The sequence below is a fragment of the Manis javanica genome, chromosome 14 (assembly GCF_040802235.1).
Source record: "Manis javanica isolate MJ-LG chromosome 14, MJ_LKY, whole genome shotgun sequence".
NCBI classification, from domain to species: Eukaryota; Metazoa; Chordata; class Mammalia; order Pholidota; family Manidae; genus Manis; species Manis javanica.
In genome coordinates this window covers 79,930,648-79,945,855 of record NC_133169.1, presented here as the reverse complement: position 1 = coordinate 79,945,855, position 15,208 = coordinate 79,930,648, and the positions used below count along the sequence as shown (strand labels likewise).

General features: G+C 61.1%; 1 protein-coding gene across 27 annotated transcripts in view; it reads right to left on the bottom strand.

Moving 5' to 3' along the window:
• OBSCN (obscurin, cytoskeletal calmodulin and titin-interacting RhoGEF) overlaps nucleotides 1–15,208 on the bottom strand; it is a 157,924-nt gene that overhangs the window by 45,357 nt on the left and 97,359 nt on the right. For 24 of the 27 annotated variants that reach the window (XR_012124859.1, XR_012124860.1, XR_012124858.1 and 21 more), the window contains 16 exons: nucleotides 14,275–14,538; nucleotides 12,870–13,133; nucleotides 12,076–12,339; nucleotides 11,472–11,735; nucleotides 10,787–11,050; nucleotides 9,822–10,088; nucleotides 9,465–9,737; nucleotides 8,650–8,922; nucleotides 8,178–8,374; nucleotides 7,957–8,035; nucleotides 5,104–5,376; nucleotides 3,826–4,092; nucleotides 2,105–2,377; nucleotides 1,523–1,798; nucleotides 962–1,249; nucleotides 554–826 (listed from right to left, as the gene is read on the bottom strand). Coding sequence is in view for 24 of the 27 variants with exons in the window: in XM_073221246.1 (XP_073077347.1) it covers nucleotides 554–826; nucleotides 962–1,249; nucleotides 1,523–1,798; nucleotides 2,105–2,377; nucleotides 3,826–4,092; nucleotides 5,104–5,376; nucleotides 7,957–8,035; nucleotides 8,178–8,374; nucleotides 8,650–8,922; nucleotides 9,465–9,737; nucleotides 9,822–10,088; nucleotides 10,787–11,050; nucleotides 11,472–11,735; nucleotides 12,076–12,339; nucleotides 12,870–13,133; nucleotides 14,275–14,538 (4,059 nt within the window). In the remaining 3 variants the exon portion in view is untranslated. The remainder of the gene's footprint in view (nucleotides 1–553; nucleotides 827–961; nucleotides 1,250–1,522; nucleotides 1,799–2,104; nucleotides 2,378–3,825; nucleotides 4,093–5,103; nucleotides 5,377–7,956; nucleotides 8,036–8,177; nucleotides 8,375–8,649; nucleotides 8,923–9,464; nucleotides 9,738–9,821; nucleotides 10,089–10,786; nucleotides 11,051–11,471; nucleotides 11,736–12,075; nucleotides 12,340–12,869; nucleotides 13,134–14,274; nucleotides 14,539–15,208) is intronic. The other 3 variants (XM_073221238.1, XM_073221248.1, XM_073221249.1) reach the window with 1 other exon arrangement.

Sequence of the window (15,208 nt, the reverse complement as noted above, 5' to 3'; positions counted from 1 at the left end):
TACGTGGGAACTGAGCCAGGACTCCAAGCCACCTCGGCTGCCGTTCCCCTACATTGGCCTCTGCTGCCTGCCTGAGACCCTTGAGAGCTCCGAGGGCACTATATTTATGAGGTTTTAGAGGCTCTGAATGGCTATCTCTGGGTCTCCACTGAGCAACCCATGCCTCAGTCTACCTCCTGCACAGGACATGCAGCCAGGGTCCATGCAGGTGGAGTGGGGTCAGTGCAGGAGGTGGGGGGCTCAGAGGTCATGAGAGCTCAGAATGCTGGGGGATTCAGAGGTCATGGGGGCTCAGGGCAGCAGGGCTCAGTGCACAGCGGGTCTCAGAGTATGGAGGGGCTCAGAGTGTAGGGGCCTGTGGGCTTAAGGGACAAGCAGTGGGTACCACAGGCTGCATTAGCCAGGAGCCCCCTCAGGGAGGGATGTGGCCTGAGAGGTAAACGGGTTCTGACAGGCAGCTGGGCCCCACTGTGTCTGTGCATCCGGAGCAGGGCTGGCCGGCCCCCACGCCCCAGGGTCCCGCTGCCCCACCCAGCTGGATCCCGGGACGCACCCTGGAAGGCGGCGGCTGCAGCGGATGGGGGGCCGCAGGCAGGGCCACAGATGTATTCACCCTGGTCCTCCGCTGAGAAGCCCTGGATCACCAGCGTCTGCTGCTGACCCTGGCAGAGAACCTGGAAGCGCCCACTGGGCTGAATGGGCTCTGTCCCCTTCAGCCAGATGACCTCGCCCGCCTGAGCCATGTGGCACTCCAGACGCACTTCCTCGCCAGTGACCACCTGCCGGCTCTCGGGGACGGGGGCCACAGATGGAGGATCCTGGGGCTCTGATGGCAATAGCGTCCCAGGCAGGGACAGGACACATCAGCAAGGGCTCACCCCTGCCCCCTACCCTCCCCTTGGGGAGGCCTTGAGCACTCCTAGCTGGACCCACCTTCAGCCCGGCCAGGGCTGTGACTCACCAAGCCGCACTGTCTGAGGCAGGTGTACAGGCTCCCCAGCACCCGCAGGGCCCACGGCTGCCACACGAAAGCGGTAGGTTTCTCCAGGGTCCAGGCTGTCCACTAGGCACTCGGGGCCAGGCACCAGCTCATGGCATAGCTGCCACTCTCCAGTGGCTGCTGCCTTCATCTCCACCCGATAGCCACGGAGACCGCCCCCTCCATCGCTGGCAGGTGCGACCCAGGACAGCGTCACAGAGCGGCCACTGCACTCCACCACCTCTGCATCCTCTGGGGGGTCAGGGAGGCCTGCAGGATGGGGCAGTCAGGGGTGGTCCCAGTTGGCATCCACAGTTTCGGCTGCCCTGGGGTGTGATTCTGGGGTGCAGTGTCGGTGCTGGGCAGACCACCCCTGAGAGACTCCATGTATTTGAGAGAGTGGATTCGTGCACCCAGAGCCCGCCCAGAGCGGCGGCCATGGAAAGTCCCAAGCAGTCTCCAGGGCTGGAAGTTATTGCCCCCCCGCCCAGCCCACAGGAGAGCCCTGGCACCAGCCTGCAGCAAGTGCCACAAGCCACCCACCCAGCACGGTGAGCCGCGCGGAGGCCACAGCGTCACGGGCCGCAAAGGTAACCTCGCCAGCATGGTGCAGTTGGGCACCGCACAGCAGCAGGGTGTGGTGGCTGCCATCCACGGTGACAGTCCACTCAGCATCATCTGGCTGCACGGTGGCCCCATTGATGTACCAGGTCGCCTCGCTCAGTGGCACCGCCTCACTGAGTGTGCAGCTGAAGCACGCCTGCCCACCTACTGGCACAGCAGCGTCCTGCGGGGGCTCCAGGACCTCCAGGCGCCAGCCTGCAGGGTGGGGAGAAGGTGCGGGGGACGTGAGCGTGTGGGCCGAGGGTGGCCCGGGCGAGGGGAGTGTGAGCATGCTGTCTGAGGGGAGGCCTTTGGGGGCAGCTCGGACACCCCCACACAACTGGGTCCTGCCACCCCGGCACTCCTCCTGCCCCCTAGCAGAGTTGGTGGCACACCTAGGGTAGGAGGGGTCTCAGAGATCAGCATATCCACCTACACAGAATAGGTGGCCCCCAAACCTTCTGTGTGAGGGGTCCCAGACCCTGATGTCCCCGTGGCCTCCCCTCACCCCATCCCACTAACCTCTGACGGTGAGGAACGCCGATGTCACCACTTCCCCTGCCAGGAAGGTGACCCTGCAGCTGTCCTGTGGCCGCAGGTTTTTGAGCAGCAGGAGGTGACGCAGGCCATTCTCGAAGTAAACCACCTCAGTGTCCTCGGAGGTGTGCACAGGCTCATCGTCCAGCAGCCAGCTGTGGGCGGCCACCTCGGGCCTCGACAACTGGCACTCAAACAGTGCCTCGCCGCCCTCGGGCGCCTCCACGTTCTCCAGGCCGCGCACTACTGTGTTCTTGGCTGCGGGGAGAGAGCGACTCAGCAAGCAGGGCCTCCTCCGCTCCGGGCGCCTGCGCAGCCGTGTGGGCGGGGCCCGAGCCCATGCTGCAAAGGGCCAGCGATGGGGAGGCCCTGCACCCGAAACTTGTTGGGGCCGAAACTGGCTGAAACCTGGCGTAGGAGGCTCTGGGAGCAGCCCCCTCTCCTCTCGTCCCCCTCTGCCCCGGCCCGAACGTGTTACCAGCTTGGTGCATTGTGCCCCTCATTTGGGAGGATCAGCAGACCTCCTCCCTCATTCCCAGACCCCCTCCGACCCTCCTGTACACACAAGCCATGGTTCCAGGCTGAGGACTGTGCACGCCGGGCCCCAGCTCCAGCTCCAAGCCTGGCCACACTTCTTGCCACTCCCTAGCGCCCCTTCCCACAACGGGCCACCTGCACTGCAGCTGTGCAGTCATGGCGGGGCGTCTGGAGGAGGCGGACACTGAGGAGGGCATGGCTGGGCCAGGCAGGAGAGGTGTCCGGGCAAGAGTGACAAGAAGAGCTGCCGGACTGGGAACGAAGGAGGGAGGTGTGGGGACCACAGGGAGCTGGGTGAGGGGGACGGAGGGTGAGCCAGGGCAGGCAGGGGCCAGGACAGGGGCAGCCGGGCCTCATCCAGGCTCAGGGCCCCAGCAGCTCTGTGGGGCACACATCCCAGACGGACCCGCACAGCCCTGATGCTGCCTCCCAACCCAGTCGGAGTCCACAAGCCCTGTGGGCAGGGGTGTGCTCTCCAGATGAAGGGGGCGCATCTAGAAGGGCCACAGGGCCTGCCCACAGCCCTCTCTCAGCCACCTCCCTACCCCGGGGCTGCTCTCATCACAGAACTGACTTCCCTGCATCCCAGACCCTCTTCTTCGCACAGCACAACTGATAGTCTTCACTGGGCCCTGCCCCAGAGATCCACAACTTGGCCCCCACCCCCCTCAGGCCTTCCCTTGCTCCCACCATGCTTTCCTGCCTCCCTAGGGGATGTCCTCCACCCTCCAGCTCACTCCCACCAGGAGCCCTTCAGATTTGCCCCAACAGGAAGTGGCCACAGCAAAAGGATGCCCCTCCTCCGCAGGGGCTCCAGCCCACTGTACCCTGCTTATGGCCCCCAAAGCGTGCCCCTGCCCTGTTGCTCAGAGGGCTGGGAGTGCCTTCTGGGTAGCCTGCCTGAGAAGGAGCAGGGCTGGGATCTGAACCCAGGACACGGGAGCTCAGCCCAGCGCCCTCCACTCTGCCCTCAGGCTGCTTAGGGAGGGGCAGGGGTCTAGGCAGGTGAGCCCAGGGCCCAGCAGCTCCTCCAGGGTCATCCGCTGGGAGCTCATCCAGTGGGGTCACCCGACACGGCACTGGTTGGCACTGCCTGCCCTTGCCCCACGATGGCACCCTAGCCTCGCCGAAGCGGCGCTGGGCTGGGGCGGCCTGCTGGGTGGCCTCACCTTGCACTTGCATCAGGGCCACCACGCAGGTGCCCGCAGCCTCACAAGAATAGATGCCACTGTCGCAGGGCAAGGCCGGCCTGAAGGACAGCCTGGCCACGGTCCAGTCCTGCTCTATGATGACACGGCACCCATCCGCCTGCACCTCCTGCTTGTCCATCTTCCACGTGGCCTGCACGGGCCGTGAGTACTGACAGAGGAGCTCGGCCGGGCAGCCCTCCTCCACCACCAGGTCCTGCATGGCACTCACCACCTCCACTGTGGGATCTGTCAGCCGACATGCCCAGGCACGCGTCAGCCAGGGCGACATGGCTGCGGCCCACCCCCCCTCTGCTCTCAACGGCTCAGCAGCAAGCAAGCAAGGGGCTGCCCTGGGAGGGGGATCTGCCATGGCCACCCAAGGCCCTCCATGGGGCAAGCCTCGCTCCAACGTGCCTCCCCACCATGGCAGATGGCGCTGTCCTCCACCCAGGCTGGGCCCTTCCTGGCCACTGCTGCCTAGAGTCTCCACCTCCCCGCAGTCAGAGACACCCCTGGGAGAGACGATCAGGCACAACATCCCTACCGAAAGCACTACGTTCCTGCTCAGAGTCTATGTACTCCACTGGGCATGTGGCACCCCCAGCTTAGCATGCCCCTTCTCCAGAGTCCTCACAGCCAGCCTCCGGGGCTTCGCCATCCCACCTCCACCTGCCAAAATCCTACTCAAGAAATGGTTCTCCCCTCAGACATGGGTGAGTGTCCACATTTATCCTGCAAGAATGCAGAGGAGGCCTGCAGCTAGCACACCAGGCAAACCTCGCCAGCCAGCTATCCCAGGAGTTCCTGGCACCCTTCCTGGAAGAGGGCTGAGGTGGGGGTCCCTGGCAGCCCACTGCCCTCCCCAATAGCTATATCTTCCCCAGAAGGGCACAAGGCCCGAGCAAGCCCACAGCAGGAGAAGCAGCCCAAGCAGGGAGAGTGCAGGCCACCAGGACCAGGAAGGCTGCTTTTGCCTCCAGGCTGCCCTCCAGGTGTGCACCTGAGGGAGGTGACCAGGCAGGGTCCTGCAAGCAGGTGGGCATGGGGTCAGTGTCCAGCTTCACCATTCCAAGGCCAGCCTGCTCATCCACGAGTGGGGATGGCAGCCTGACTGCCCACCCACAGCACGAGAGGTGTGATATCCAGGCTGCATCTTGGGGCCCAATCCCTGACCCCAACCCCAGGAGCCCACAGGAAGTGTGTGCGGACAGCAGGTGCAGAAGCGCCAGCCCAGGATGGGGTCCCATTGGCCAATACCTTTGACCAACAACTTGGCCGTGGAGACCAGGGGCCCTGCACGGTAGGTGATGGTGCCTGAGTCGGCGACCCCCAGGCCTGAGAGCGTGAGGGAGTGGAAGGTCCCATCACACACGGAGATGGCACTCTGGGGACCATCCTGCAGCAGGGTGCCATCCAGCCACCAGCGGGCCTCTGGCCCACCTGCGTGGGACACCTCACAGGAGAACGTGGCAACCTCCCCCGCAAAGACGTCCACGTTCTGCAAGCCACGTACCAGGCATGGTGCTGCCTCTGTGCAAGAGGGCAAAAGGAGGCTGGGGTGCCCAGGGTCCACGGGGCTGCCCTGGGATGCACCCTTCAGAGCACCCTGGTCCAAGGGCCCATCCTGGGGCTAAGGTCTAGAGATCCACTGGGGCCAGTGGCCCTCTCTGCTCAGAGATGTGGAGACCCCCCCACCAGAGCTACCCCTGGAGGGCCGGCTCGCCCCTCTGCACCCAACACCGTGTTCAGAACACATCTGGTTTCAACAGAGGAGATGAATGACCTGCATCAACACCCTTTTCAGAAGGCAGAACACACAAAGATTGCATGGCTGCAATCTTTGGGGTGGGGGTGGGGGTGGGAAGGAGAGTCCAGGGGTCCACTGCTCTGGAAGAGTGGAGGTCTGCCTTGGGAAGTGAGCCCTCTGCCCCTGGGAGTGTGAAAGCAGATGCTCCTGACATCCCCACAGGCTCGTTTGTCTACTTGCCCTCTGAGGTCCCTCTGGCACTAATATTCTGGACCCCTAATGCCATGTGGCAATTGCCCCCTGCCCTGTACAGAGCAGGCTCCAGCTCAGGGGCTTCCCAGATGCAACCACTGCCTGCTCTGTGCACCCACCCCGGCCAGGCCCCCCCTTAACAGCCTCCCACACCCTTCCTGTGAATGCACCATCAACGCCCAGCCCAGCACACCACCTGCCCCTCCACCCTCTCCCGAGAGTGCACATCTGATTGCATCTCACTCTGCACTACCGTATCCAGCACAGTCCCCAGGCTTGCCAGGGACACACCCCGACCCCATCCATAGCCCTCCCCCAGGGCCATGGCCAGGTGTCTGTACATGAGCCAGCTCATGCTGACTAGGGACACCTGGCCAAGAGAGGCCAGGGCACAACCCAGCTCCATGCCTCCCCGTCACACCCCCACCCCCCGTCCCTGATGAACACGAAGCCTTTCCTGTCCTGGCCCTGCTCAGGACATCCGGGCTACTGCCGCTCTCCCATCACTCAACCCGAGGGCACTATCCTCTGGAGCCTTTCCCAGCTGTACAGGCCACAGAGCTGACCACTTCTCCCCAACCCCTGAAGCACCTGGGACTCAGGACACACTCTGTTTCCAGGGCCCACTTCCCCAGTAGATTTGGAGTCCCTGATAGCAAAGCCATATCTGATTCCTCTCAAGGTGGATGGTGGGTGATGAACAGATGAATGATGGATGGATGGTGGATGGATGATGGATGGATGGGTAGATAGGTGGATGGATAACTGGAGGGTAGATGGAGGGATAGGTGGGTGGTGGATGGATTGTGAATGGATGGACAGATGAATGAATGGACAGACAGATGGGTGGATGGTGGGTGAGTGGGTAGGTAGATGATGGATGGGGTATGTGGTGTATGGATGATGGATAATGAATGATGAATGGATGATCAATTGATGGATGAATGGTAGATGAAATGGATGGATAGATTGGTAGATGGAGGTTGGATAGTAGATGGATGGATGGTGAATGGATGGTGGGTAGACATACATGGATAGCACATAGTTGACAGATGAATGGTTGGATGGTGGATGGATGGATGGGGTGGATCATGGGTGGGTGGATAAATAGATGGATAGATAGATGGTTGGTGGGTGGATGGTGGATGGATGGATGGTAGAGAAATGGGCAGATGAAGGGATAGAAGATGAATGATGGATGTATAAATGGATGGATGGAGGTGGATAAATGATGAGTGGATGGATGTTGGGTGGACAGTGAGTGGATGGATGGACTGATGGACAGACGTGGAACACCGGATGAATGAATGGATGGATGGTGGAAGGATGTCTGGATAGTAGATGGATGTTGGATGGACAGTGGACAGATAGTTACATGGCAAAATGGACGGTGGGTGGATGGAGGATGGGTGGTTAGATGGATGGTGGATGGAGAATACTGGATGGATAAATGGATGGTGAATGGATGGTAGATGGATGCTGAGAGGAAGGGCAGATGCTGGATGGCTGGGCGATGGACAGGACGAGTATAAAAACTAGGAGGATGGCAGGTAAGGGGCTTTCAGGGCCATGCACTCAGAGATGACCAGGTGAGGACAAGGTATAACCCAAGAAGAAGGTTCTTAAATCCTGTTTGTGTACCTGGGGCCACGTTTGCTACACCCAAAACCACACGTGTCACAGGTGTGCTGTTGCATCAGCACCTGGGAATCTGTTGGGTGTGCACATGTGTTCAATGTGGGCATGCATGCACAGATCTGTGCCATAGGAGTCACCACGAAGTGGAAATAGGCCCTGCCTCTCTGCCTAAGGGCCCAGGCCCAGAGCAGCCAGGTATTGGGGTGGGGGCAGCCCCCCAGATGGGGATGCTGCGCCCAGTGGTACCTCGTGCAGACAGCACACAGGGACCCCACACACCAGAATTTCTCAAGCCCATCCTCACCAGCCCATCTTAGTGGACTCCCTGGTCAGTCCTCTCGCAATCAGCAGGTGGAAAATTGCCTCCCCAAGATAAGACCACTACCAGAAGGCTCAGGTTTCTGGCCACACCACCCAAGTAGAGAAACAGACACCCAGGAGCTGGGGGCCAGGGGTGAGAGGAGGCTGCTCACCTGAGACAACCTTCAGCTGGGCCTCAGAAAAACACGAGCCCACCTGGAAACTAACAGTTCCTGCATCCTCGAGGGTCACCTAAGGAAGAGAGATAGCGGCCTCAGGCCAGAGCCCCATCCTGCCCACCTCTGCTCCCATGACCGCAGCACAGTCTGACTGGAGTGGGACCTCCCCCAGTGCCCCAGGAGGGTGATGGGCAGAGGCTGGCCCCAGAACCCACCTTGTGCAGGGTGAGCAAGTGGAGCATGCCCTGCTCCACTGTGATATTGTTCATCTCGTTGGCCTGCAAGGGCACCCCTCCCAGGGCCCAGCGGGCCTCCTGGCCCGAGGCCCTGGACAGCCGGCACCGGAAGTGGGCGTCCTGGCCCTCACTGAGCTGCACGTCCTTCAGGGGCTCCAGGATGGTGACCTCTGGGACTGTAAGGCAGCAGGGGGATGGCTGGTCAGCCTCGGGACCATCGGGAGCAGCATCCCACCCTGGGTGGCTACCCCCTATGCCCCCATCCCAATACCTGAAGATGCACACAGGGGACACCAGTCAGCCCTGACACCATGCCCAGACAGCCTGTTCGGGGGTCCACCTCCTGACAGTTCCCCACCCCCAAAGGTAGAGCTCCTTGTGGTCCCCTGACAGAGCCTGGACCCCCAATCCCGAGCGTGGTGGGCAGGGAGGCATGCCTGGTGCCCTCTACCTCGGACAGTGAGCTGGGCAGAGGACCTGTGGGGGCCCACGTGGAAGGAGACGGTGCCTGCATCCTCAGGCGTCACACACTTCAGGCGCAGCATGTGGGTGTGGTCACCCTGCATGGTCACCTCTGTCACCTCATTGCTCTGCAGCCGTAGGCCCTGAAGGTGCCACTCCACATCCGTGACACCAGCTTGTGACAGCTCGCAGCTGAACTCTGCCTCCCCATCAGCCTGCACCTCAGTGTCCACCAGCCCCCGCACGATGGTCACCTCAGGCTCTGGGGTACAGGGAGGGGACCTTTACCAGCCAGTCCAGAGCACCTGGCTGAGCTCCCATGTCCCTTCCTCCAGGAAGCCTTCTAGAACACCCTCACACATCTGCCACAGACTCAGTCTGGCCCACAGGCCATTCATCAACAAACATGGCCTCATATGACACTGAGCTTCTGGGGGTAGAGACTGGGCTGGGGTGTGTGTTTGGAGGGAGCAGGTGAAGGGTTGTGGGTGGTGGGCTGCCTGTGTCCTCCCCCACCCTGAGGCCTGCTGTGCCCTGGCTGGGACACCAGGGAGGCAAGACCTTCAGGACAGAGGCTCAGAGAGGGCCAGGCTCCCTAGCTACCAGCTGGGGGCGAGAGGCAGGGCAGCAGTCAGGACCCACAGCCTCAGTTTCCCCATTGTCAACCCTGCTCTAGGGGTACATGAGCCAGGGGTGAGCAGAAACGAGGAAAGAGAGCTTGTAACCCCAGGGGTCTTAGCACCAGCCTGGAACAGTGCCTGACCAGGTGTGCCCCCTGGGTAGGGCTAAAGGGCCTGGGCTCACCTTTGACCTTGACGGAGGCCAAGGTTCTCTGGCCATCCACCACACACGAGTACTCGCCCGTGTCCTTGGCCTCCAGCCCGTGGATGAGCAGCTCACAGGTGGCCCCCTGGTGCCGCATCTCATACTTGGGGCTTGCGTGTAGCTCTATACCCTCTTTGAGCCACTGCACGGGGACCCCGGGCTCTGCCTTGCTCAGCTGGCAGTACAGCCGGGCCAGGCCACCAGCCTCCTGCTCCGTGCTCTCCAGTTCCATCTGGAACGCGGGCCTGGGGGCTGGGGGGGCAGGAAGAGTGCTTAGTGCTGCACAGTTGCAGCGGCTGGGGGGTGCAGGCAGGGCAGGGGCCCGTGGGCACGCACCATGGACTGAAAGGATGGCTGAGCTCTGCGCATGACCTGTGTCACAGGTGTAGAGGCCTGTGTCTTCCTGCTCAACGCTGTGCACCAGCAGCTCTGCGGTGGTGCCCTCCTGCACTATCTGGTACTTGGCGCATGGGAAGAGCTGCAGGGAGCCCTTGCGCCACTCCACGTTGGCACCTGCCCGGCTCAGCTCACAGCGCAGATGTGCTGTTATGCCCTCCTCGACCTCCTGGGCCTGAAGCTCATGGAGGAACCTCACAGGTGCAGCTGTGGGGTAGTATGAGGGTAGCTGCAGGTGCAGCTACGAGAGTGGTGGGGGAGGACTACAGGGGTGCAGCTATGGGGTGGGGTGGAACTGCAGAGGCACAGCTACGGGGTGGAGAGGGTGAGGGCAAGCACCCGTGCAGCTATGAGGATGAACAGGGGAGACCTCAAGGGCCCAGCTGTGAGGGACCAGGGTGGGGATGGGTAGGACTGCAGGGGTGCAGGTATGGTGGGGGGGCATGGTGGAGGGAGGGGAGCACCACAGGGCACAGCTGCTGGGGCAAAGAGCATGGGGATTGGGAGGGACAAGGGTGAAAGGGGTGCAGCTATGGGGACTACCAGGGTGGTGGGGACCATAGGGGCGCAGCTATGAAAGGTGGAAGGACCGCAGCGGTGCAGCTATAGGGAAGGGAGACTGTCAGGGGTAAAGCCCGAATGTCAAAGACACGGTGGGTGCATATGTTGGGGCTGACAGCATGAGGCCCACTGCCAGGGCAGCTGCCTGGGACACAGTGAGGGGGAGGCAGGGCCACAGAGGAGCAGCGACGTGGCCCCCCATCCCCAACCCAGGGGTGCGGCTGCAGGTTAGACAGTGGGAGCTGAGCCTCACACTGGGTCGTCTGCCCCTTGAGCCCCTGTCCCCTCAGATGGTGGTCCCAGGGTGGGGCCATAGCCCACAGCATGGGGGGCCTGGATCGCACCTGTGACGGTGAGAGTGGCGCTGGTGGTCTGGGAGCCACAGGCACAGGTGTACTCGCCCGTGTCCTCCCTGCGCAGGTCCCGCAGCACCAGCTCCGCCGTGGAGCCCCGCTGCCGTGCTTCCTGGTGCCCGTCGGCCTGCAGCTCCAGGCCACCCTTGCTCCAGACTACGGGGCTGGGCTGGGACAGCTTGCACCGCAGGGTGGCTGACGTGCCCTCCTCAGCTTGCAGGCTCTGCAGGGGCTCCTGGAACACCACCTGTGGGGCTGCCAGGCAGGGGTCACAGGGTCAGAGGGGAGGGGAGGCAGGGTCAGGCCCAGTTGGGAGGGCAGAGGAGACAGGGCCAGCCCCAAGGCAGGTGGGCAGAGGGGAAAGAGGGTCAGCACCAGGGTAGACACAGGGGACAGGGTCAGCCCCAGGGCCTGCACCTGACAACAAGCCACCCCAGTGAGAGTGGAAAAGATGGGTGCATTAGGATGAAAGGGAAATGCAAGGTGAAAACTCTGTCCCTACCACAAGCCACATGAGGTCATTAGGATGCATCAGTACTCAGACACCAAGATGTGGACAATGCAGTGACAGGCAGCAGACAGGGCACAGAGGGAAGGCACCCAGGGGGAGCCAGGGACAGACATGGAGATGAGGACAGGCACCCAACCAGTCTGCATGGCTGCATGTGGGCTTTACCCCTGATGGTCAGCATGGCCGATGTCCTCTCCTGCCCGCACACACACGAGTACTCCCTGGCATCTGCCATGGCCAGGCCACGGATCTCCAGCTCACACACGGTCCCGTCCTGCCTCAGGATGACTCTGTCCCCAGCTCTGAGGGTCTCGGGCCCTGACCTCCACTCCACGGGGGCCACCTTGCTCAGCTCACAGTGCAGCGTGGCTGTGGCCCCTTCCATGGCCTCTTCATTTTTCAGATCCTTTGTGAACGTGGCAGGCAGGGCTGGGGAGGGCCAGGGTGACACACAAGATCAGATTTTCTGGGGGACTCTGTCCAGACTGGACACCCATAAGGACCACACAACTGCAAAAAGCCATGGCACGAATCAGTGAACAAACACACAGATGGTGAGGGCGGCTAATGGCCCAGGAGGAACAACAGATGTGCAGGACAGGACACGAACATCAGGACACCTACTGGACAAGGGATCAGGATCCAGGGAACCCTGAGAACCCAGCTGGAGAGACACAGATATCCACGGATCCTACAGGGAGAAGGTGGTAAAACGGCAACAATGTGCAGACACCAATCACAGGTCCACATGGCCACACATGGTCTTTACCTGCAACAGTCAGCGTGGCCGACGTCCTCTCCTGCCCGCACACACACGAGTACTCCCCGGCATCTGCCGCGGCCAGGCCACGGATCTCCAGCTCACACACGGCCCCATCCTGCCTCAGGATGACTCTGTCCCCGGCTCTGAGGGTCTCGGGCCCCTTCCTCCACTCCACGAGGGCCGCCTTGCTCAGCTCACAGTGCAGTGTGGCCGTGGCCCCTTCCGTGGCCTCCTCATTCTTTAGGCCCTTTGTGAACTTGGTAGGCAGGGCTGGGGTGGCAGAAAGCAGACACAGTCACACTCTCTGAACCCATGGATAAGACAGGACACAGAACCAGACACAGACACAGAACACAGGCCACGTGCTGGGTGTGCCAAGTACACACACAGTTGGCAGGGCCATAGCATGGGGGCTTTCCCTTGGCCCAGCCTGGCACAGTGTGGCTGTGGTCACTCCCGTGGCCTCCTCAGGCCTTGCACTTTGTATGAATCTGGCAGTAGGTTTGGCGATGGGCAAGGTGACACAAAACATCAGGCTTCCAGGGCACAGGACACAGCAGGACAGAGGAAACCACAGACTCCCACAAGACAAGACAAACTAGTGGTGACTAAGTGGTGGGAAGTGGCTTAGGTGCTGGTTTCTAATGGTTCACTTAACAGCCCAGGAAGGTGGAAGGGATTTCATGGAAATATGAGAGGGCGGCACCAGGACAGGGGAACAAGGATCGTCTCAGAGGATGTCATGACGTCAAAGACTGGACACCAAGACCCTGCTCTGCTGGGCTACACGTGATCTTTACCCCTGATGGTCAGCGTGGCTGATGTCCTCTCCTGCCCACACACACATGAGTACTCCCCGGCATCTTCCATGGCCAGGCCATGGATCTCCAGCTCACACATGGCCCCGTCCTGCCTCAGGATGACTCTGTCCCCGGCTCTGAGGGTCTCGGGCCCCTTCCTCCACTCCACGGGGGCCGTCTTGCTCAGCTCACAGCACAGTATAGCCGTGGATCCTTCTGTGGCCTCCTTCTTCCTTAGGCCCTTTGTGAACATGGCTGGCAAGGCTGATGGATCAGGAAGATATGGACACAGTCATACTCTCTGAGACCACAGATGAGACAGGATAGGGACAACAAAGAGGACACACAAAACCCAACTGGACATAGGCAACATGATAGCTGTGCTAGGTATGCACTGTGGATTGTGGCCCCTTCCATGGCCTCCTATTCTTTAGACCTTTTGTGAACTTGTGGCTGGCAGGTCAAGGAGTCAGGGAGAACATCAGATGGTCAGGGGGACTCTGTGTCCAGGACAGGGATGCCTGCAAGGACCACACAAACTGTGAAGGGTCACAGCGGGAATCAGCGAACAACCACACCTATGGGGAGGGTGGCTAGTGGACCAGGAGAAACAGTGGACACGCAGGACTGGACATGAACATCAGGACATGTACTGGACCAGAGGCCAGGGGCCAGGAGAACCTGGAGAACCCCAGCTGGAGAGACACACACCCCAGAGGACCCCAGAGGCCCTACAGGGAGAAGGTGGTGACACAGCAACAATGTGCAGACACCCACGGCTTCCTGTGGCCACATGTGTTCTTTACCACTGACGGTCAGTGTGGCTGATGTCCTCTTCTGCCCACACACATTAGTACTCCCTGGCATCTGCTGTGGCCAGGCCACAGATCTCCAGCTCACACACGGCCCCATCCTGCCTCAGGATGACTCTGCCCCTGGCTCTGAGGGTCTCAGGCCTCTTCTTCCACTCCACGGGGGCCGCCTTGCTCAGCTCACAGTGCAGTGTGGCCATGGCCCCTTCTGTGGCCTCCTCCTCAGGCCCTTTGTGAACTTAGTGAGTAGGGCTGGGGAGGGTTAGGGTCACAGAACATGAGACTCTCTGGGGTCTGTCTGTGTCTAAGATGGGGACGTCCACAAGGACCACACAGACAGCAGGGCCACAGCGTGAACAAATGAATAAACACAGATGGTAAGGGAAGCTAATAGTCTAGGAGGAAGAGTAGACACAAAGGACCGGACACAAACATCAAGACATCTACTGGACAAGGAGATAGGACAGGGGGAGGCCCAGGGTACCTCAGGTGGAGAGACACAGATGACCAGAGCCTACAGGGGATAGGTGGTTACATGGGGACAATATGCAGACACCAACGCACAGGTCCACATGGCCACACGTGATCTTTACCCCTGACAGTCAGCATGGCCGACGTCCTCTCCTGCCCACACACACATGAGTACTCCCCAGCATCTGCCATGGCCAGATCACAGATCTCCAGCTCACACATGGCCCCATCCTGCCTCAGGATGACTCTGTCCCCGGCTCTGAGGGTCTCGGGCCCCTTCCTCCACTCCACGGGGGCCGCCTTGCTCAGCTCACAGTGCAGCATGGCTGTGGCCCTTTCGGTGGCCTCTGCATTCTTCAGATCCCTTGTGAATTTGGCAGGCAGGGCTGGGGAGGGCCAGGGTGACACAGAGAAGATCAGACTAGAGAACTGGCAGCTCAGGACATGGACACTTGACTATGAAACATACTCTGGACACGTGAGGATTAACATGTGGATATGGGACACATTTGTGGGTAGCAGCACCATGCAGGCAGGGGACACCCTGAGCTGAGCACATCCATCTGGCCATGAAGAACACACAGGAGCTGGGGTCCTCGGCGAGGACCTCAGGATGAGAATGGACACCTGGGAACTGCCTAGTTCCCCTGGGATGGATAGACACAGAGCCTGGAGGGATGTCCCCTCCACATCTCCCATGGCCCATCACGCCTCCGACTGCAGCTTAGGCCAGAGTTGAGGGCCTGGTCCTCCACCTATTCCATAGATGCCAGGCTCCCCACTCCCACCACACTGCAGCTGTGGCCCCCTGCATGGTGCCTGTACCAGGAATTTCTCTGGCTGGGACAGGAGGCATGGAAGAGGCTGCCTACCACGCCACGAGCTTGGACCGCACTCACTTCTTGTTCCCCCTGCTGCTCCTGAGGCCACAGCTTGGACTGACTGGGGCTGACCGGGCAAGGACACCCTGCAGGAGGGTCCTGGAGGTGTCCTGGCACCCACAGACTTCCACAGCACAGCTCTCAGTCTGCCTGCCACCGGCCAATGTGGCTGCTC